This window comes from Leopardus geoffroyi, chromosome C1, assembly GCF_018350155.1.
Source record: "Leopardus geoffroyi isolate Oge1 chromosome C1, O.geoffroyi_Oge1_pat1.0, whole genome shotgun sequence".
In the NCBI taxonomy this organism is placed as follows: Eukaryota; Metazoa; Chordata; class Mammalia; order Carnivora; family Felidae; genus Leopardus; species Leopardus geoffroyi.
Genome location: NC_059328.1, coordinates 77,916,630 through 77,940,727, shown reverse-complemented (window position 1 = coordinate 77,940,727; position 24,098 = coordinate 77,916,630). Strand labels below are relative to the sequence as shown.

General features: G+C 38.7%; 1 protein-coding gene and 1 long non-coding RNA gene across 7 annotated transcripts in view; one reads left to right on the top strand and one right to left on the bottom strand.

Annotated features, from left to right (window-relative positions):
• Positions 1-17,482, bottom strand: part of BRDT (bromodomain testis associated) — an 81,334-nt gene extending 63,852 nt beyond the window's left edge. For 2 of the 6 annotated variants that reach the window (XM_045478264.1, XM_045478269.1), the window contains exons 1-5: positions 17,171-17,481; positions 15,535-15,638; positions 5,017-5,157; positions 4,615-4,854; positions 3,696-3,833 (exon numbers count right to left, since the gene is read on the bottom strand). In XM_045478264.1, coding sequence (XP_045334220.1) covers positions 3,696-3,833; positions 4,615-4,803 — 327 coding nt within the window. In that variant the 5' untranslated portion in view covers positions 4,804-4,854; positions 5,017-5,157; positions 15,535-15,638; positions 17,171-17,481. Of the gene's footprint in view, positions 1-3,695; positions 3,834-4,614; positions 4,855-5,016; positions 5,158-15,534; positions 15,639-15,732; positions 15,826-17,170 lie in introns of those variants that run through there. The other 4 variants (XM_045478266.1, XM_045478265.1, XM_045478268.1 and 1 more) reach the window with 4 other exon arrangements.
• Positions 17,483-17,502: 20 nt separating this feature from the next.
• LOC123598224 overlaps positions 17,503-24,098 on the top strand; it is a 34,670-nt gene continuing 28,074 nt past the window's right edge. Inside the window, exon 1 of the long non-coding RNA XR_006712451.1 lies at positions 17,503-17,647. This is a non-coding gene — a long non-coding RNA (uncharacterized LOC123598224). The remainder of the gene's footprint in view (positions 17,648-24,098) is intronic.

Below are 24,098 nucleotides of genomic sequence, written 5' to 3'. Positions count from 1 at the left end.
TCAGGAAAATTACTGAACTTCATTTTAATATGTTAAATGTAAAAATACACTTGACATTGTTAAAATGAAGTTTCCAATGGCACTTTCAGAATACCATTAGTTCTGATTTTTTAAAAAAAATTCATATTAAGAGTCTTAAATTTTTTATTTTATTTTTATTATTTTATTTATTTTTGATTTTATTTTTAATTTTTTAAAATTTACATCCAAATTAGTTAACATATAGTGCAACAATGATTTCAGGAGTAGATTCCTTAATGCCCCTTACCCATTTAGCCCATCCCCCCTCCCACAACCCCTCCAGTAACCCTCAGTTTATTCTCCATATTTATGAGTCTCTTATGTTTTGTCCCCCTCCCTGTTTTCATATTATTTTTATTTCCCTTCCCTTATGTTCATCTGTTTTGTCTCTTAAAGTCCTCATAGGAGTGAAGTCATATCATTTTTGTCTTTCTCTAATTTCACTTAGCATAATACCCTCCAGTTCCATCCACGTAGTTGCAAATGGCAAGATTTCATTCTTTTTGATTGCCGAGTAATACTCCATTGTGTGTGTATGTGTGTGTGTGTGTGTGTGTGTGTGTATATATATATATATACATACATATATATGTATACATATATATATATATATATATATATATATATATATATATGCCACATCTTCTTTATCCATTCATCCACCGATGGACATTTGGGCTCTTACCATACTTTGGCTATTGTTGATAGTACTGCTATAAACATGGGATGCATGTGTCCCTTCGAAACAGCATACCTGTATCCCATGGATAAATGCCTAGTAGTGCAATTGCTGGGTCGTAGGTAGTTCTATTTTTAGTTTTTTGAGGAGCCTCCATACTGTTTTCCAGAGTGGCTGCACCAGCTTGCACTGCCACCAACAATGCAAAAAGATCCTCTTTCTCCGTGTCCTCGCCAACATCTGTTGTTGCCTCAGTTGTTAATGCTAGCCATTCTGGCAGGGGTAAGGTGGTGTCTCATTGTGGTTTTGATTTGTATTTCCCTGATGATGAGTGATGTTGAGCATTTTTTCATGTGTTGGTTGGCCATCTGGATGTCTTCCTTGGAGAAGTGTCTATTCATGTCTTTTGCCCATTTCTTCACTGCATTATTTGTTTCTTGGGTGTTGAGTTTGTTAAGTTCTTTATAGATTTTGGATACTAACCCTTTATCTGATATGTCATTTGCAAATATCTTCTCCCATTCTCTCGGTTGCCTTTTAGTTTTGCTGATTGTTTCCTTTGCTGTGCAGAAGCTTTTTATTTTGATGAGGTCCCAGTAGTTCATGTTTGCTTTTGTTTCCCTTGCCTCCAGAGATGTGTTGAGTAAGAAGTTGCTGTGCCCAAGATCAAAGAGGTTTTTGTCTGCTTTCTCCTTGAGGATTTTGATGGCTTCCTGTCTTACATTGAGGTCTTTCATCCATTTTGAGTTTATTTTTGTGAATGGTGTAAGAAAGTGGTCTAGTTTCATTCTTCTTCATGTTGCCGTCTAATTATCCCAGCACCATTTGCTAAAGAGGCTGTCTTTATTCCATTGAATATTCTTTCCTGCTTTGTCAAAGATTAGTTGGCCATACATTTGTGGGTCCATTTCTGGGTTCTCTATTCTGTTCAATTGATCTGAGTGTCTGTTCTTGTGCCAGTACCATACTGTCTTGATGATTACAGCTTTGTAGTATAGCTTGAAGTCTGGAGTCTGGGATTGTGATGCCTCCTGCTTTGATTTTCTTTTTCAAGATCGCTTTGGCTATTTGGGGCCTTTTCTGGTTCCATAAAAATTTTAGGATTATTTGTTCTAGCTCTGTGAAAAATGCTGGTTTGATAGGGATTGCACTGAATATGTAGACTGCTTTGGGTAGTATTGACATTTTAACAATATTTGTTCTTCCTATCCAGGAGCATGGAATCTTTTTCCATTTTTTTGTGACTTCTTCAATTTCTTTCATAAGCTTTCTATAGTTTTCAGTGTATAGATTTTTTATCTCTTTGGTTGGATTTATTCCTAGTATTTTATGGGTTTTGGTACAACTCTAAATGGGATCGATTCCTTGATTTCTCTTTCTATCGCTTCATTGTTGGTGTATACGAATGCAACTGATTTCTGTGCGTTGATTTTATATCCTGCGACTTTGCTGAATTCATGGATCAGTTCTAGCAGGGTTTTGGTGGAATCTTTTGGGTTTTCCATAGAGTATCATGTCATCTGTGAAGAGTGAAAATTTGACCTCCTCCTGGCTGACTTGGATGCCTTTTATTTGTGTTTTCTGATTGCAGAGACTAAGACTTCCAATACTATGTTGAATAACAGTGGTGAGAGTGGACATCCCTATCTTGTTCCTGACCTTAGGGGAAAGCTTTTAGTTTTTCCCAATTGAGGATGATATTAGCATTGGGTCATTCATATATGGCTTTTATGATCTCGAGGTATACTCCTTCTATCCCTACTTTCTTGATGGTTTTTATCAAGAAAAGATGCTGTATTTTGTCAAATGTTTTCTCTGCATCTATTGAGAGGATCATATGGTTCTTGTTAAGAGTCTTAAATTTAAGGTGGCACTGATAGTTTGGGAACCAAATTTCTATTACATTTCAGCATCACTAGTGATTTTGAGTAAATGGGATGCAAGTTTTAAAATATTTAGATATGGAACAGCTTAAAAAGGATGCAGTACTCTAGGAAACAGGAATACTATATGGAGAAAAAGCTTAATACACAAATCCAGTTTTATGGATGAAAGCAAAAGTGAAAATTAGGGTCAAAACATCCACATACAGTATCAGACAAGCGAATGCATCAACACAAATGCAAACACTACTACTGGAATAGAACACAGTATCTTTAGGTTAACTTGTCATGTCATGAAGTTTAGATGTACGTAATTTGTTTGAATCCATACCATGAACATTTAACTTAGATTGGTTTATCATTTATAACTGAAATGGCAGAAGTATGGTAAAGAACACATAAATGATACTTTATTCACAGAAACCAGCTATCATTGGCATTTTGGCTCAGGTTATGTTCTCATGGTCTGTAAGATCAAGTCCCATGTTGGGCTCTGCACTGACAAGGTGGAGTCAGCTTGGGAATTTCTCCCTCCTTCTCTGCCCCCCTCCCATTCACACACATGCTCCCTCTCTTTCCAAATAAATAAATAAATAAACATTTCAAAAAATGAAAAAAAAGAAAACATAAAAACCATTACAGGTATTCAGGCAAAATTATGGCAAATAGATCATGAAAAAATATCGATACGTGAAAATTATGAAATCCAGCAAAAAAAAACACCCCTACCCTTAAAAATATGTAAAATACCCCAGGGGCGCCTGGGTGGTTCAGTCAGTTAAGCGTCCGACTTCCGCTCAGGTCATGATCTCGCTTTGGCTCAGGTCATGATCTCACGGTCTGTGAGTTCAAGCCCCGCGTCGGGCTCTGTGCTGACAGCTCAGAGCCTGGAGCCTGTTTCAGATTCTGTGTCTCCCTCTCTTTGACCCTCCCCCATTCATGCTCTCTCTCTGTCTCAAAAATAAATAAACGTTAAAAAAATTTTTTTAAATAAAAAAAAATGTAAAATACCCCAAATCAAGGTATGAAAACTGAAATCAGCACACTTTTTATGCACATCCTCTATATGTAAGACCAAAAAAATAATCAAGTATAACATAAACCTTACATACCTTGTTGTATAAATAGCAATTTGAGAACATTATGTTGAAGTCTTCTATACACTCTGAAGCCTTCATATAATATTTATGTTCTAAGCGCTTCTTAATTGTATTTAAATCCATTGGGGTTTTTATAATGGTGTAATAATCCTGTGGTTTTCATGAAAAAATTCTAAATGTTAGTAGTAAGAACAAATTCATTACAACTATTGGTGCACAAAGAAATTTAAGAAGCTATATACGTGTAACTAGAAAGAATAATTGATTACCTTTAAAAGGCTATAATCTAGAAAACAAAACTTTTGTGATGAGAAACAAAGCTGACTGCCATGGCATTTTTCTTAAGGAAAAAAATAAACAACAAATAAGACTAACAGAACATAAGAGTAGAACTATCCTGGAAAATAAAAAGTGAAAGGCATGAAGAAAAACCTAGAATTTAGGAAGTATGACAGACCCAGAGTATAATCCCAGTGCCATGGTTTACTACTTAACAAATTACTTAACCGTTCTGTTACCAGGTGGCTAAAAATTCCTAACAGAAGACCTAAAATTGAATTCTATGTATGATGCCTCTAAGTCTTATGTATGATGCTTCTAAGACAAGAAGTGTCAAGAGCAACTTCATGGAGAAGGTGACATTAATGACAACCTTGCATCAAAAGGTCAAACGACACATTCAAAAAAAAGTGACACATTCTATAACAAGAAAGCATTAACTATAATGTACTACAAACTGTTAAAATAAGAATTAATGCTTAGAAAAATGAGCTTTGTCATTTAAAAAAAATGCTCATTGGGAAATTCTTCAGTGGTACGGAATAAATTGTCTTTATTAAAGATATTTTATAATATTAAAGACTAGTTTATTTCTTTTAGAGATTTATGGGATTTTTCTTTTATAGCTAACATAATCATAGGACACACTTACAGGCAACTTTAGTTTCACAGCATCGACAGGCTGCTGAAAAGGCCAGGAAAAATTATGCCTCCATAAAGCCTTCAGGACAACTTTTTGTAGATACTGCAGTTGATTTGTCAATCTCCCATTTTTCTTAGCATTTATATATTCTGGTGGTGGAGGGTTAACAATTGCTGTTTGTCGACTTGACAGAGACATTCTTAACTGTGTCAAACACTGATAGTACAATGTTGCCTACAAATACACATCCTTAAAACACAAATACAAAACTAAGTTACTTTCAAAGCACATTTAATATAGTTTCTATAGGAACTAAAAAGGGTTAAAGAGTGGTATTATATTTTACAGTACATCAGGATTAAGACAAAAAAGCCAAATGATAAATGAATCCATTTTTACACAAATACAAACCTTTTTCTATGTAAGTACTAAGAGTTCTTTCATTATGTATGCCTTAGTTTTGGATGATTTAAGGTATTTAAAATTTCACAGTATTTCTTCTGCCTTTCTAAAACACAAACTGAGGTCTTAACAGGAAAAGTCTGTAAGTTCCTGGTAAAAAAGAATTAACAGGAATGTTTATAGTTACTCTACAATTATTAATTCAGTGAAAGAAGAAAGGCAAAATAAAGGATTTTTCTGGCTAATTTAAGTGATTTATTTTTTTTAAGTAGGCTCCATGCTCAACGTGGGGCTTGAATTCATGACCCTGAGATCAAGAGTCACATGCTCCAACAGAGTGAACCAGCCAGGCACCCCTAAAGTGTGCCTTTTAAAACCTATTAGAAAGAAATATGACACATATTAAAATGCTAGTCTTTAGTGCATATTACTATATCTAAAGTAAAACTTTGTATTTCAGTAAGACAATATCTAAAATTCCCACACAGCATTATTACTTTAAGGATAAAAGAGCAAAGGTACTACGAAGTACATCAATGAAACAAAAAGCGAGTTTAAATAAATTGTCCATTTTTTTAGAACAGTGTTAGATTTAGCCAGTGTATTTGTTTGCATTAAAGCAGTGTTAGGGGCACCTGGGTGGCTCAGTCGGTTGAGCGTCCGACTTCAGCTCAGGTCATGATCTCACAGTTCATGGGTTCGAGCCCCGCATCAGGCTCTGTGCTGACTGCTTGCTCAGAACCTGGAGCCTGCTTTGGATTCTGTGTCTCCTTCTCTCTCTGCCCCTCCCCCACTCACACTTTGTCTCACTGTTCCTCAAAAATAAATGTAAAAAAAAAAATTAAAGCAGTGTTAGTTCTCAACCACGTATTAATCACTTCTGGATCTTTCTAAAGAAATTATGATAAAATACATAAAATTTACCATTTTAACTATTTTTCAGTGTACAGTTCAGTGGTATTAAGTATATTCATTTTTGAGCAACTATCTTTAGAACCTTTTCATCTTGCAAAACTGAAACTCTGTACCTATTAAATAACTCCTCATTCTCTCTTCACCCCAGCCCCTGGCAACCACCATCCTGTTTCTACGAATTTAACTACTCTAGGTATCTGAGTGGAATCATATATTTGTCTTAGTATAATGTCCTCAAGATTAATCTATATTGTAGCGTGTCAGAACTTCCTTCATTTTATAAAGTTCAATATTTAATTATCTGTATGTCACATTCTATGTACCCATTCATTTCCTCAACAGACTCTTGGTTAGCTTCCACCTCTTGGCTATTATGAATACTGCTATAAACATGGGTGTATAATTATCTCTTCAAGACCCTGCCTTCATTTCTTTTTAAAAAATTTTTTTTTCAACGTTTATTTTTGGGACAGAGAGAGACAGAGCATGAACGGGGGAGGGGCAGAGAGAGAGGGAGACACAGAATCGGAAACAGGCTCCAGGCTCTGAGCCATCAGCCCAGAGCCTGACACGGGCCTCGAACTCACGGACCGCGAGATCGTGACCTGGCTGAAGTCGGACGCTTAACCAACTGCGCCACCCAGGCGCCCCATGACCCTGCCTTCATTTCTTATGGATACACCCCAGAAATGCAGAAGTGAGAACAGCTGGACCACATGGTAATTTTTTTTTTTTTTTTTTGAGGAGTCCCATACTGTTTTCCATAGCACCAGCAATATTTTACATTCCCATCAACAGTCTACAGGGTTCCAATTTTCTCCACCTCTTCACAACACTTTAATTTTATTTTTTTTATTTAAAAAAGTTTTTTTTTTTTAACGTTTATTTTTGAGACAGAGAGAGACAGAGCATGAACGGGGGAGGGGCAGAGAGAGGGAGACACAGAATCGGAAGCAGGCTCCAGGCTCTGAGCCATCAGCCCAGAGCCCGACACGGGGCTCAAACCCACGGACCGTGAGATCGTGACCTGAACCGAAGTCGGACGCTCAACCGACTGAGCCACCCAGGCGCCCCTAATTTTATTTTTTTAATTACCAGCCATTATAATGGGTGTGAGGTGTTGTGGATCATTTTAAAAATACCAATGGCAAATGCCCAGGCCCCTTGGACACAGGGCTTGCAAATCAGTTTACTCTTTACAGATCCCCAGTGCTTGTGATGTATAGCCAGGATTAAGAACCACTACACTGAAGTGAATTAACTTGGAGGTGATTAACAATCTTATAATTTATTTCACTTCATTACACTCTTCTCATGTCATACAAATGTGAACTTTTTTTTAAATTTTTTATTTTTTTTTTAGTGTTTTTATTTTTGAGAGAGACCGCATAAGCTGGGGAGGGGCAGAGAGGGAGACACAAAATGTGAAGTAGGCTCCAGGCTCTGAGCTGTCAGCAGAGCCTCACACAGGGCTCGAGCTTGTGAACCACGAGATCATACCTGAGCTGAAGTCAGAGGCTTAACTGACTTATCCACCCAGGTGCCCATGGACTACAACCATTAATGTTATTAACAAAGGGGATAGTCTAGTGTTACAACTGAAACTGGTTCTGTTTTGCAATTATTTAAAGTTAACCTATCTTTGGAGTGTCCCAATTACTAGACCCTCTTCTTCACAAACATAACCACTAAGATAACATCTTTCCCATAGATTAAATTGTGACTGCTTTTGACCTTTACATAAATGTAGTTTTACTATGTATTACACTGCGTATGGCCTTTCATCAATATTATGTTTATGAGATTTATCTGTTATTTGTTCGTCTTCATTGCTGTATAGTATATTATGATTGAATTGGACTATACAATCAATCCAACTCATCTTGCAACTTTTGGGTTGCTTACAGTGTCTGACATCTTTGTACATGCCATGAACATGCTTGTGGTGAATATGCACATACATTATTTTGGGTATAAACTCAGAAGTGAAAATGTTGGGTCATAAGTTTTGTGTATTCAACTTTAGGAGATACCAGATTTCAAAAATGTACCAATTTATAGGAGCAGCAGTTTGAGAATCCCACTTATTCCATATCCTTGTTAATATTTAGAGTTAGCAGGGTGCCTGGGTGTCTCAGTTGGTTGAGCCTCTTTGACTCTTGTCATGAGCTCATGGTTTGTGGGTTCCAGCCCGCATCTGGTTCTGCATAAGCAGTGAGGAGCCTGCTTGTCTCCCTCTCTCTGCCCCTCCCCTGCGTGCTCCCTATCTTTCTCAAAAAATAAATAAAAACACACAAAAAATTGTTTCAATTAAAAAAAATTATCAGTGCATTCCATTTTAGCCATTCTGGTGAGCGTATGATGGGATCTCATTGTGATTTTTATATTTCACTGAGGATTCATGATATGAAAAACCTGTTTAATGTCTATTGACCACATGAATATCTTCTTTGTCAATCACCTGCTGAAGTGTCCTACCCATTTTTCTATTCGGTTGTCTGCTATTATCTTACTGATTTTTAGTTCTTCATATAGTCTGAATACAAAACCTTTGTTATGTGTGGTCCAAGTATTTCTCCATGCGTTTCCTTCACAACCTTATTTAAAAATTTTTTTTTCAACGTTTTTATTTATTTTTGATACAGAGAGAGACAGAGCATGAACGGGGGAGGGGCAGAGAGAGAGGGAGACACAGAATCGGAAACAGGCTCCAGGCTCTGAGCCATCAGCCCAGAGCCCGACGTGGGGCTCGAACTCACGGACCGAGAGATCGTGACCTGGCTGAAGTCGGACGCTCAACCGACTGCGCCACCCAGGCGCCCCACACAACCTTATTTTAAATAGGCATTTAAAAAAAATTTTTTTGTTTTATTTGTTTTTGAGAAAGACAGAACACAAGTGGGGGAGGGGCAGAGAGCGAGAGGGAGACACAGAATCCAAAGCAGGCTCCAGGCTCCAAGGTGTCAACACACAGCCCGATTCAGGGCTCGAACTCACATACTGTGAGATCATGACCTGAGTCGAAGTCAGACACTTACCCAACTGAGTCACCCAGGCACCCCATAAATAGGCATTCTTGTCTGCAATGTTAATCCATCAGCTATTACTGTTTTGCCACTACCTTGTTTATCTACTGGTTTACTATCTGTCTCCCAAACCCTCTCTCCTGCTTTGTTTGTATTGCTATAGGACAGACTGAGGTCTTGTTTGACTAATGCCTAGGACAGAGCCTACAGAGGCTGAATTAAAGTGTTCAGATTCAGTTTTATGTTAGAGATAGAGAAGATGTGACTTTTTATATAGGGAGAAATAGGGGAACAAATCAAGAATGTTTTACTTTTGGGGCACCTACGTGGCTCAGTCTGTTAAGCACCCAACTTTACCTCAGGTCATGATCTCATGACTTGGGAATTCAGGCCCTGTGTAGGACTCTGTGGACAGCTCAGAGCCTGGAGCCTGCTTCAGACTGTGTCTCCCTGTCTCTCTGTCCCTCCCCTGCCCATGCTCTGTCTCTCTCTCTCAAAATAAATATTAAATTAAAAAAAAAATTTTTAAAGAATGTTTTACTTTTAAGTCTCGTTGTTCAGGAATCTGCCTTAAAAGAAAGATGAATGAATGACTTAATGAATGCTTATCAGTTAAAAAAATGCCTTTTCCAAACCTGTTCCCCTCATCAAAACCTCAACTCCACTATACCCTTTTGCAAAGGATCTCAGTTTATAAGAGAAAGCCTTTATTTAAAAAAAATTTTAGGGGCGCCTGGGTGGCGCAGTCGGTTAAGCGTCCGACTTCAGCCAGGTCATGATCTCGCAGTCCTTGAGTTCGAGCCCCGCGTCAGGCTCTGGGCTGATGGCTCAGAGCCTGGAGCCTGTTTCCGATTCTGTGTCTCCCTCTCTCTCTGACCCTCCCCCGTTCATGCTCTATCTCTCTCTGTCCCAAAAATAAATAAAACGTTGAAAAAAAAAATTAAAAAAAAATTTTAACATTTATTTTTGAAAGACAAAGACAGACAGAGCACTAGTGGGGGAGGGGCCGAGAGAGAGGGAGACAGACAGAATCAGAAGCAGGCTCCAGGCTCTGAGTTATCAGCAGAGCCCGATGTGGGGCTCGAACCCACAAACCGAACCGTTAGATCATGACCTGAGCCGAAGTTGGATGCTTAACCAACTGAACCACCCTGGTGTCCCGAAGAGACACCCTTTAAAAATTAATTTCCCTTGACTTCTTTTATTTCCTGTTCTATTTCCTCTTACTTCATAAGTGCCTCCCCTTTTCCATGAAGATCTTTCCCCTTTTCCAGAATCCTATTATTTCATTAATAATTCCTTTATTTCTGCTATTGTAGGTTCCTTTTTTAATTAGGTTTAAGAAAGTTTTCCTCTAAAGATTATACAATACATAATTATATTTCCTGCTCTTAAGACTATATTTTCTATAGTCTTATTTGTAATTAAGTCTTATTTGTAATTCGCCTTTACAAATTAGTTATTTATAATTAATTTCTGCTAGTATTTATGTCTGTAGGTATGCTCTAGTCAGCCTTATTTTCCTTAAAAACACCTTTCCACACAAAAACCTGCACACAGTTGTTTACAGCAGCTTTATTAAAACTTTGCCAAAACTTGGAAGCAACCAAGATGTCCTGCAGAAGGAGAATGGATAAACTGGGAAACATCCAGAAAACGGAAGGTTATTTAGCGCTAAAAATAAAAGAACTATCAAGCCATGAAAAGACATGGAGGAATCTTAAATGCATATTAAGCAAAATAAGTGAATCTGAGAAGGCTACATACATACTGTATGATTCCAACTATGAGATTCTGTAAAAGGCAAACTATGGAGACAGCAAAAAGATCAATAGTTACCAGAAGCTGGGGAGAGGGAAGGAGAAAAAGATGGAGAGCACAGAGGATTTTTAGGGTAGTGAAAAGACTTCATATTAGATCATAATGATGGATACATGCCATTATACATTTGCCCAAACCCTCAGAATGTACAACACCAAGAGTGAACTCTAAAGCAAACAAAGGACTTTGGGTGATAATGAGCTATCACTGTAGGTTCATCTACATATTTTGCCAAAAATATCTAACAATCTTTTAGATTTAATTTTCATGTAACAAAACTAAAGGGCTAGGGCATCTGGGTAGCTTAGTGGGTTAAGCATCTGACTCTGTTTCGGCTCTGGTCAGGATCTCACGGTTTGTGATTTGGAGCCCCATGTCAGGCTCTGTGCTGACAGTGCAGAGCCTGCTTGGGATTCTCTCTCCCCCTCAAAATGAAATAAACTTAAAAAAAAATTAAAGGGCTAGAGCTGCACTGTCCAATATAACAACCTCTAGCCACATGAAAGTATTTAAGTTCAAATTAACCAAAATTTCCTAAGTAAAAACTCATCCACATTCCAAATGCTCAACAGCCATAAGTTATAAGTCTACTGGCTACTATATGGGACAATGCAGCTATAAAACATTGCTATCAGTGCAGGAAAGTTCTGTGGGACAGTGCTAGAAAAAAAATGAAACAAAACCATTAAGAAAACAGACAAATGTTGGGGCGCCTGGGTGGCGCAGTCGGTTAAGCGTCCGACTTCAGCCAGGTCACGATCTCGCGGTCCGTGAGTTCGAGCCCCGCGTCAGGCTATGGGCTGATGGCTCAGAGCCTGGAGCCTGTTTCCGATTCTGTGTCTCCCTCTCTCTCTGCCCCTCCCCCGTTCATGCTTTGTCTCTCTCTGTCCCAAAAATAAATAAACGTTGAAAAAAAAAAAATTAAAAAAAAAAAAAAAAGAAAACAGACAAATGTAGAATATATAATATTCTATAAGACAAATGACCTAAAACAAATAAAAAAAGACAAATGGTCTTTTATAAAAAGTTTATAAAAGAAAATGTCTGAAGACATAACAGAACTCAATTTTATCATCCTAGATCAAATATTGGTTTGAGATCAACTATTAAATATATTTTGGGGACAACTAGGGAAAATTATGGAATTGTTCATTTTGACAGGTTTGAGAATACATTATGATAGATATGAGAATAGTATAGTGATTATGTAAGAAAAGTGTTTAAATGTATGCTCAAAAAATTTGATGTGAATAACAACATTAAAATAGGTTCTAAATGATTTGGGAGAAAAATCTATATACACAAGCAAACAGGGCAAAATATTGACAATTGTTGGTAGATATACAGGTGTTCTTGGTCTATTTTTTCTATATATTAGAAATTTTAAGCAATAAACTTATGGTACACTGTGGCTGAAGGCTGCAGATGGACTGATCATGAACAAGAGCTCTGATTTATCATTGGGCAAAAGAATAGTTAATTATTTCCTTTATAAAATATTCTTTGTAATTACCCCAGTCTTTCTGTTAAATGTATTTTAATCTTCCATTTCTTATTAAAAATTTTTAATTTTTTAATGTTTACTTATTTTTGAAAGATAGGGAGGGAGGGAGAGAGAGGGAGAAAAAGGGAGAGAGAGAGACAGAAAGGGAGACAGAACCCAAAGCAGGCTCCAGGCTCTGAGCTGTCAGCACAGAGCCTGACATGGGGCTCGAACTCACAAACTGTGAGATCATGACCTGAGCCGAAGTCAGATGCTTGACTGAGCAACCCAGGCACCCCCTTATCTAAAAAATTTTTTAAAGGAGTTGTGGTGAGGGCACCTGGGTGGCTCAGTCGGTTAAGTGTCTGACTTCAGCTCAGGCCATGATCTCACAGTTGGTGAGTTCAAGCCCCGCGTTGGGCTCTATGCTGACAGCTTAGAGCCTAGAGCCTGCTTTGGATTCTGTGTCTCCCTCTCTCTCTCTGCCCCTCCCCTGCTCATGCTGTGTGTCTGTCTCAAAAATAAATAAAACATTAAAAAAAATTTTTTAAGGAGTTGTGGTATTTTATATTTGGCAAATTTCTGTTAGCTGACACGATTCTACTTTATCTAAAGCCTTTCTTTTATTATTAATCCTAATAATTTTATTATTAATTTTTATTAGAAAATGTTCTCAGTAATAGAAAACAAAATGCCAGCATAATAGTTCAGCAACACAAACCCCCAAAAGATTTTCACCTTATTTGATATAATGGTAGGTTCTAATCAGCTGAAAGGTGTCACTTACTTATACTCCAACATGATTAAACTATGGAGTTACAAGTATACTGCCAAATATACATAACCTGTAGCCTCTCTTATCTCTGTGAAAGTTCACTGTTGTTTCCAATGTTCATGGTGAGTTGTCATTTTATTATTGTTTCTGCTTTCAGACACTTTTTATCCATGGAAAGACAGTAAAGGCAGATGAAATCTTATCTCATCTCTTAAGAATTCATCTCTTAAGAATGAGAATTCATCTCTTAAGAATCTCTATCTCTTAAGAATTCAATGTTATTTAACAACCACCACTGACAATTGCACAAAGACAATGTAACAAATTCTGAAAAGTTCTGGTTTACTTTGATGAAGATAATCACATAATTAGTATCACCTTGTCAGATCATTCTATGGTTCCATGAACAAATTGGCTGAAAATCAGATGTTTATTTTATTTTATGTTCTATTTTAGAGAAAGAGCACATGCAAGCAGGGGAGAGGGACAGAGAAAGAGAATCCCAAGCAGGCCCCACACTCAGCACAGAGCCCAATGCAAGGCTTCATCCTATGATCCTGGGACCGTGACCTGAGCTGAAATCAAGAGACACTCAATTGAGCCACCCACCCAGCTCCCTGAAAATCAGACCTGTTTTGTTCACTTAATATCTCATTATAAAATAATCTTTTGAGTTTTGGAAAAATTCTTAAGGATGATATGCTATTTATAGACTTCATTAAAAAATGAGTTTACTTGAATTTTAACATCCACGTGGCATACAAAGTTTCCTTTCCCATTCTTGTTCCTTAGCCAACTAGGACCCCTCCTTACTGTTAGCAGTTTCTTGTGCATCCTTTTAGAAACTTTTTTACACTTAATTCATATTAGAAATGGTCCCAGGGCAGCTCCATTTTTAAGTTTATTTATTTTGAGAAAGAGAGACAGGAAGAGGCAGAAAGAGAGGGAGAGAGAGAATCCCAAGCAGGTTCCGCACTATCAGTGCAGAGTTTGATGTAGGGCTTCACTTCACAAACCGTGAGATCATGACCTGAACAGAGATCGAGTCACTTGCTTAACCAAATGAGCCTCCAAGTACCCCCAGCCCCTCTATTTTTAATGGCTTCCCATTAAATATATATAATGTTGCAATCAATATCCTCATAAATACATCATTGCTTACATCTGCCAATACCTATTAGAGATATATATATTTTTTTGGCCTGGCCTTTGGATATATTTCTATTAATGATTTTTAGGACAACACTTTTACATATTGCTATATGTTTAATTGCCGTTGAGAGATTCTAATTTATATCTCTACCAACAACATACAAGAATAAAAATTTAAACTTCTAAGAAACAAAAGTCTTTGAAGTGGTTGTGAATATTCCAGTCATTCCTGACAAAAGTTGTAAACGAAGCCAAAGGTTTCCTGAAATGCACACATAAGCTAAAACATGTTTCCAAAATGTTACAAGAAACATACAAGTTCACCTCAAATTCAACGTAGGCACAGACATATCAGGAAGAGTCTGATCTCTTTGGCAAAAACCAACTTCTTGAGTTTGCCAAGAAAAAAATGTTTACAAAATTCTTCAATTATTACCACCTCAATGGTGCAAGTATTAAATTGTACTGTGCTATATGCTTACTGAAGTCTCAAGGAATTGAGCTGATTGAAAAACAAAATAATTGGGCACCTGGGTGGCTCGGTTGGTTAAGCATCCACTTCGGCTCAGGTCATGATCTCACGGTCTGTGAGTTCAAGCCCCGCGTCGGGCTCTGTGCTGACAGCTCAGACAGAGCCTGGAGGCTGTTTCAGATTTTGTGTCTCCCTCTCTCTCTGCCCCTCCCTTGTTCATGCTCTGTCTCTCTCTTTCTCAAAAATAAATAAACGTTAAAAAAAATTTTTTTTTTAAAAAAGCAGCCAAACTGTTTAACAAAAAAAAAGAAAAGAAAAACAAAATAATGTAAATTAATATATTTTGAGCCTAAGACTCAATTTTGGATGGAACTGAACTTTGAGGTTTTGAATAAAGATTGTTCAAAAACATCTTCCATCATTTCAATAAATAGCACAGAATAAGTTATTCTGCTGTGTGGTGGTACTTCTGGTTGAACTTCATGGTAGATTTTACACATGCAGGGAAGCAGTACAGCAAGGAACTCAAGAGTTTGGATTCTGAATACCACGTGGTTCCAGGGCTCAGAAAGGTCAAAGATAATCCACCCAGTGTGAGCTCGAATAGGGACTCCAAATCCTGCCTCATCAAATGAGCAGTCTCCAGTTCAAGGGAGAAAATGGTTTCTTCAAATTAAAATCAGGCTTCACTTAAAGTCAAACAGATAACTTCTAGAAAATGTATACTCTTCACAATGATTCAATCTTCTCATCTACTTCTTTCATTCTAGAAATGGGACACCTTTCCTGTCTAGAACTTGGTTCCCAGGTACTCTACATAATGAGATAAAAATGGTCCTTGATCTCTCTTGCTTGTATCATCAACATTTCTATACTAGCTTACCCTCCATATACACTTTCTCAAGTCTCCTTAAAAATTCTTCTCTTGATCTTATTGTCTCCTTGAAGCCTCAATCTTCTCTCTTCTGTACCTCACACCGGAGCATCCTAAAAAATGACACTGTTTTTACTCCCCACCTCACACTCAATTCTGTCCCAGCCATGCCTCTAAAATTCCCCCTACACTAAGGCTAATACTTACCATACTTAGTTGTTAAATGGATTCTTTTTGAGTTACATCTTACTTGACCTCTCAGCAATATCTGTCACTAGACTATCTTGACTCTCTTGAAATTCTTATCTGGTTTCCAGGATACCACTATTTTTTTCCCCCAGATTCTATTTGTTCTTTTATTACATACTTATAAAGCACCTACAATGGTGCCAAGCACTGAACTAGGAATTGAGGATACAGTCTCTTTATAGAGACTTACAAATAGGTAATTACAACAGGATACCGATAATTACTGCTTTGACAGAGATAGGAACTGGGTGATATGGGAACAAATGGAGTCAGGCTGGAAATCCAGAGGATGTTATCTCCTTCATTATCTCATTTTCTGCTAACCTATTAATATCCTCCAGGGTTCTTCCCTTGCTCTTTGGGTTTTTTTTTTTTTTTTTTTTTTAAACTCCATCTACACACTCCTGACTCTGGGATATAAATTTACATATTCTGAGTACATAGGGTATTTCTGTTTTCGATCCCCCAAACCACTTTTTTTGTTCAATCACTTGTTACTCCCACCTGAATTGATACAAAAGTGAGGTTTTGATTTTTGTTCAGTAATTTACAACCACACTGTTCAACCCACTGCTGTTCATGATATACACATATATAAACCCCCTTGCCTATCTCCTTAGACTCATGTTGCTACTATCCCAATCCCCAACCTGCATAAGCCACACCCAAAAATTTACACTTCTTCACTGACCCCCCCCCCCGCCCGCCCCCACTTTGTGCTCACACCTGTCCATGGTTTTGAAATTTTTCTCCTGCTTACCAGAGCTCCTCCCATCACTCTTTAGGCTAATTTCTATCTGTCTTTCAAGACCCAGCTCATTTATCACTTCTACCCAGATACCTCCCCCATCCCCTTCTACCCACTCGGGTCCTTCCCACGGGTCCCAAAGCACCACGTAGATACTTGCAGATACTTCATCTGAATTCTTAACGTAAGCCAGGGCCTTGAGGTTAGGTGAGCCTGACCTGCCGCACTCAACAGAGGATTAATTAAGCATGTTAAGAGCTTAATAATGTTAAACGAATAAATAAAGGAATAAATCAAGGCTGGGGATCTTCCTGTCCCAAACGATGATGATACCCAGGATGAACAATAAAATGCCAGCAACAGCTAAAGCTCCGTACTTTATTCTGCACACCCAAAACTACAGTACATCCAGAGACCCACCAATCCTAGGCCTAAGAGCTGCACAAAGACCAGGAATGTTTTTCAAGAGTTGGGAGTAGGCGGTTGCGTAACCGGAACGTCACCCCCTCGCCCTAACCTCCTTCTTCCCACCCCTTCCTCGCAAAAAATGCCAAAGCGTTTAAGAGGAAGGTCCCCAGCTTTTAAAAGGGTCCACTGGGGCAACAAGCTTGCAGTTGGTAAGCCAAAGAAAAGCAACTGGCAGCTCACCTGGGCAGCAACGCACGCACCGGTATGGCCTCCCCAACTGCCTCGCCAGTCGCAGTGTTGATGGGGGAGGGGAGAAGAGAAAAAAACGGTTGTTTTCTACTCAGGGTCCCGCCGAGGGCCGGATCCCAAAGCAATGCTCCAGGTAGAGGCTCTGTCACCTTTGGTGAAAAAAACCTTATCTGATCGTCCCCTCCAGCTTGCACAAGATGAAGCGGTGCGAGGTAGCGGTCCTTCACCAACCGTCGCCGCCAGCTCTCGCCCTAATGGCGGCGGCCACTAGCCGGCAGCGACTGGCGCCTTTATGGGAGACCTGCTGCAGGCGGCCCGCCCATTGGCCTGAGCGTGTCACGTGGCCACGCCTGGAGCCCGGCGGCGGGTAAAGTGCGCGAGGTATCAGCTCCGCAGTCCGGCTTTCGCCGAGGTTCAAGGTCTTTCACCCTGGGAGTGCACGTTTGTTGAGCCTTTACTGAATGCCAGGTATGGTGCAAAGAGCTGGGGGTTTAGGAGAAGGAGTGCCACCCAAGAGTTTATCATTAAAACAATTCAATGCATTAGACCTGTGTTGTTTTGGAGGGGAGGGGGGTGCTGAGTTTTGGCTTGCATTGTTTTCGTCGTTTTCGTACTTTTCTCCAGTTCCCCCCAAAGTTCCCATCTCTTGCACGTAGTGAATGCTCAGTATTAGATAGCAGGTGAGGCGGGAGCCCACATGAGCTCATTGGTTTTAAAATGGCACTTAAGAGCATTTATAGACAGCTGTGTGAAGAGAGTGATTTAAGATTTTTAGAGTCTTGGCGACTACCTCCTTTTTATTTGTGGACGTGTATTAGAAGAGTGTATTTAACACCGAAGAGTCAATACCGTAGCGTATACTTGATTTAGATTTGATGTTTGTGTTCTTGTTTTTGTTGTTTAAACCCTTATTAGGTAGGAAAAAGATTGGAACTAGGGCGTGATCTAGGTATAGGCCTAGGGTGTGACCTTTATGCTGGGAAAGGCCTAAGGGAAGTCAGAGGAAGTAAAAGCCAGGAATGACTCTGTGCAAATCTTGTTCAGCTGTCAACTTTTTGGCTCTCCTCCTGAGAACCAATATAAGGGAGAAGCGCATAGTCCACACTCCAGTGATCTTTTAAAAAGCTAAATCTCATCTTGTTAACACCCTTAAAACCTTTCAATTACTGTCCATTACTTTTAAGATAAATATCAAAACCTTTTAGATGAACTACAAGAGGGGGCACCTGGGTGGCTCAGTGGGTTAAGCATGCGACTCGATTTTGCTGCAGGTCATGATCTCACAGGCTCAGGTCCAGATCTCACGTCGGAGCCCAGGCATTGGGCTATGTGCTGATGGCCTCAGGGCCTGCTTGGGATTCTGTCTTTCCTTCTTTCTCTGTCCCCCTCCCCGACGCCATGCACACACGGGCTCTCTTTCAAAATAAATAAACTTAAAAAAAAAAAAAATGCTACAAGGCCTACATGAATTCTCTATCTCCAGCTCCAACCACCCCACCAACAGTTCCCGTATTTCCAGCCACACTGACCTTTTAGTTCTTCCCAGTACCCTATTACTCTCTCCTCCCTTCCTTCCCCCTCTCCCCCCAGGGCTTCTACGATGGTTTCTTCTCTCTACTCCCATCCTACCCTCAGGTCATTTCCTCAAGGAGGCCTCCACTAGATTGGTCTTCCTTTTATACACTCTCATTACAACCATATTACATAGCACCCATTACAATTGTAATTATACAGCCAGGCAAATAGTTAATGTCTATTTTCCCCACTACACAGTAAGCACCATGAATGCAAAGTATCAAAAGTCAGAGTGTATTATCATTAAGTACATTATCCTTTGATCCTGCCAAGTTTTAAGGACTGTGACAAATCAGATTTGAATTAAAGGTGGGGGAGGTAGTGAGGGGGAGAGTGACAAAAACAGATTTGAGTTTTTTAAAGAAACTTAAAATGGTTGTAAAATGGAGAATCTGGAGAATGGGTTTATTGGGAGGTAGACTCCCAAAGATTTGCTGTTAGAGTGGATGTAAACATGATATGGTGTTTCTGGCTTGAGCATTTGGAGGAAGGCACCATTTACTGGAAAGGGAATTGTAGGAGGGGAGGAAGTTTGGGGGAGGAGGAAGATAATGTGTGCAGTTTTGAACATGAATTTAGGGTGCCCATAAAATATCTTGATAGAGGTTTTGAATGGTGAGTTTATTATACAGCTCAAAATTCAGTCTAAGTTAAAGATGGGAGAGGAAGGCAGGAAAGAAGTTACAAGAGTAAAATAGTTTTGAATATTTTTGAATAGTTTTGAAATAATGTTTATGGAGAACAGGAGAAAAAATTGACTGGGAAAATATTTTGAATATTTTTGAATAGTTTTGAAATAATGTTTATGGAGAACAGGAGAAAAAATTGACTGGGAAAATGTCTTAGTAAGACATATCTGAGACAGTTAAGATGGAGAAATTTGTAATTGTTCATGGAGAAGATAATTGCTTTTCCCCAGTATTGAGATTTTCCAGGGAATGTGTGACAGATAACACAGAAAAGTTGCTTCTAAATTATTGGTAAAAAAGTGGCTGAAGACCAGTAACAGTATAATACAGTAAGACTAGGATATCACAAGGCTATTCTGTGACATAAAATAGTTGTAATTATGGGGGGTTTTTTAGAAAAACATAAAAAAGTTCCATTTTAGTTTAAATCAATATATCACATGAATATAGATGAAAGACATTTTCAACTTTCCATCTTACATTCTAGCATCACATTCAACAAGAGGAAGCCCATCTTTCTGGTCTCCTATGGATTTACAAGGATCCCCAGATAACTGAGAGAATTTAAATTTACAAGGTGTCTAGGTGGCTCAATTGGTTAAGTGTCTGACTCTTGATTATCTGGCTCAGGTCTGAAATGGGTTGTGTGCTGGGTGTGGAGCCTTGTTGGGATTCTTTCTCCCTCTCTCTACCCCTCCCCCACTCTGTCTCTTTCTCTCAAAATAAATAAACATAAAAAAAGAATTTAAATTTATAAATGGTTTTGCATAGGAATTTGGAAGCAATTTAATACATACAGCTATAGAGGATAATTTGTTACTAAAAATAAAAATATGTTAACTCTGTGTTGCTAAATCTGAAAGTCAGCTCTTGCTAGTTCTTTCTTCTCAATGTTGGAATTATCCAATGCTCACTCCTTGGACCTTCTCCCTACTGAAACACCCTTAGGAACAGCACATCCAGTCTCAAGGCTTATCTGTCCTTGGCTCCCAAATTTACATGTCTATCTTGAACCCTTTTCCTGAACTCCAGACTCATTCTTCCAACTGCCTACTGCATATCTCCATGTGGAAAGTCTAATGAGCATCTTAAACTTGGTATTTATGTCCAGACCTGAGTTCCTGATAATCCCCCTTCAAACTGCTCTGCCCACAGTCTTCCACATCTCAGTGTATGGCAGCTCCAGTCTTATAATAGTTACTTAGGCTAAACATTTCGGGACTCCTGGGTGGCTCCGTTGGTTGAGTGTACCACTTCAGCTCAGGTCATGATCTCGCGGTTTGTGAGTTCGAGCCCTGCATCGGGCTTTGTGCTGACAGCTCAGAGCCTGGAGCCTGCTTTGGATGCTTTGGATTCTATGTCTCCTTCTCTCTCTGCCCCTCCCCCACTTGTGCTCTGTCTCCCTCTGTCTATCAACAATAAATAAACATAATAAAAATTAAAAAAATTCAGTCATCCCCTGTCTCACATCTTACAGCCAATCAAGTTTAAAAGGATTTGATTCATCAGCAAATCTTTGTGGCTACATTTTCACAACCTATCCAGAATCCAAACTAGTCCAGGTCCATATGTTTCATCTAGTTTATTGCAGCAGACAGATCGCCAATGCTTCTGCTTCTCCCTTTGGTCTTCTTCAGTCTAGCCTCAATACAGCAATAGAATGATCTTGGTAATCATCTCACGTCACTCCACTCCTCAGAACTTTTCAATGGCTACCCATGTCCCTCATAGTGAAAAAGTCTTGCAGTGATCTCCAAGGCTCTACACCATCTGCCTATTAGTTGAGAAAGCATAGAAAAATGTTTTGAGTCAAATAACACATACACTTAACTCAAGGGGAGGGATGGCTTGTAGTCCCAGTCTTGCTTCCTCCCTATTCAATTTCATAGTTGAAAACTTTGACCTTTTACTTACTTGCCTTAGATATCAATATTTTTACCAGCAGACTTTCCATTCTATTTTAAAAGTAAAATTAAACGAGGGGCACCTGAGTGGCTCAGTCAGTTAAGCGGCCGACTTCGGGTCAGGTCATGATCTCAAGTTCAGGCCCCTCATCGGGTTGTGTGCTGACAGCTGGGATCCTAGAGCCTACTTCAGATTCTGTGTCTCCCTCTCTCCACCCCTCCCCTACTTGTACTCTGTCTCTCAAAAATGAATAAACGTTAAAAAAAATTTTTTTAAGTAAAATTAAATGAGTTTTTAAATGTTAAACATTTTAACAAAATGTGTAATGTTTTTCCATAGGTATAAGCTTGTAATTTCCTTTATCAAATTTGTTTTGGAAATAGCATTAAATATAATTGAATATATATTTCTCAAATGTAACTTAAATGCGTAGAAGATTCAAATTTGGCTGTGAATGTACATGTGTAACAATGAGTTATCTTAATATAATCATTTCAAATAAAGATTACAAATAATTTTGGGGAGGTGGGCAGTAATCATGAGCCCCATCTGTGAGAAAAGAGCCACAAATTTTATATAGTAGTACCACAAAGCTTGAGTTTAGTTAATCAGCTTAAGAAGATTTATTTGTAAGATTTGGTCCCATTAACCCTGTCAATCAAGATTTTGTAAATAATAAAATCACAATGGAAAATACTAAAAGTTAATTTTGCATCTACAATGCTGAAACTATATGATATAAAGAATTTCTATCAGCATAAAAAATATAAATCAGGTCCAGTAGGAAGTTACAGAGAATCTGTGAAAAGGCTATAACCTAATCTGGAAGTCCTCAGAAATTCCCAGCCCTCTAGAGTAACAAGGATGCTTGTCTGTTTGGCTTTGATTGCACTTTCAGGCTCTTTATGAGAAGACCCATTATGAAGTGTCCATTTGTCCAAGTCTAGATTCCTGAAGGGCTGAAGAGGGGTGTTGATGAGCCACATACTCCAAAATAAAAATGGAGGATCAAATTTCAGTGGGGCTTCTGATTTCCGTCCCAGGACAGTATTAGGAACTTAAGGACTCTGACAATCCTGCACCTCCTCACTTACACAGGAATCAGTCAGTAACCCATTAATCCTATCACCTTTTTGCTATCCTTCCACCTACTGTCCCCTATTCCCTTCTTATCCAGCTTTCATATTACAGCCAATCATGATAATCCCTTCTTGCAATCACTCCTAACTCCTCTACCTCCTCTTCCTTATTTCATGCTTGGGAAGATTACAACGTTCATTAAACCCTTATTAAACCTTAAATTTAATCCTTTTTAGGTCTACATCTACTCTTTGCCTTATAGTTTAGTGTGACTGAAGGAAAGGTCACAACAATGCTTGTCAAGCTGCCTTTTAAAGAAAAGAACAGCTACCACTGCCATCCCCGCACTCCCGAATCATTTTGTGTGCTGTAGTTTTCTCCATAGCACATATAACCATCTGATACATTACAGAATCGTTTACTTAATATATCTCTCTCTCCATAGAACGGAAGCTCGGAAAGGAAATTTTTGTCTTTTGGGGTGCCTGGGTAGCTCAGTTGATTAAGTGTCCCTTCGGCTCAGGTCACGATCTCACAGTTGCTGAGTTAGAGCCCCGCATCCAACTCTCTGCTGTCAGCACAGAGCCAGCTTCAGATCCTCTGTCCTTGTCTCTCTCTGCCCCACCCCCGCTCCTGCTTGTATGTTTTTTTCTCTTTCAAAAGTAGGTGATGGGCATTGAGGAGGGCACCTGTTGTGATGAGCACTGGATGTTGTATGGAAACCAATTTAACAATAAATTTCATATTAAAATAAATAAATAAAATAAAAAAATAAACATTAGAAGAAATTTTTGTCTGTTTTGTTCACTGCCTTATCCTCAGTACCTATTAGAGTATCTGGCACATAGCAGGTATTCAATTAATAGTGGTCTAATAATGAATAAATGATTTATGCCTAAAGACCTACTCTTCACCAAAAGGGACAAATATGTAAAGTGATATATATTTCTCAGTTGAGAAATCCACTGTCCAAAGTGAAAAGTAAGTGATGGTGCCCTGACTTATGCTTGAGAAGAGGCCTGAAGTTCCCTGACATGGCCTGTATTGAGTACAGGAGACTATCTTGTATTGGAGTGGATTAGGGAGTTCCTAAATATTTGCTGGTGTTGCCCAGCAATTTAAACAGGCTACCAGCTTTCAAATGTCATTGAAATTATGAAAACTCTATGGATCTAAACCCCTACCAATTGGCTGGAAATTGGCACATATATTTTCTATTGTACTGAAAAAGCAAAGAGACCACAGGAAAAATTTACATGTGTAATAATGACCGGTCTTTTGGCTGCTTTCAACAATTATAATCCATATTAGGAGACTGAAGAAGATCCCTTCAGTGATCCAGTGGGTCTTTCCCATATCTGAATTCTTTTATCAGAACTAAAATAAGTTATTCAAAAGGGCGAAATTCCCCTCTGACAGAATCAGAGAAAGAGCCATTAGTAAAATGAGAGCACTTAAATTCAAAGGAAACCAGACCTTTTTGTCAAGATTCTTTTGTTGTCTACTCATTGCTTATTCTTTGTGTCTTAGGAGCCTTTTATGTTAACTTTAGTGAATTCTGACCCCTTGTCCTGACCTAATACATTCTAGGGATTCGTTTCTATTGGAGAATTGCACATTGTTACTCAGCCACTTCCTAAATTGTTATTGGCACATAGGTAATTTTTACA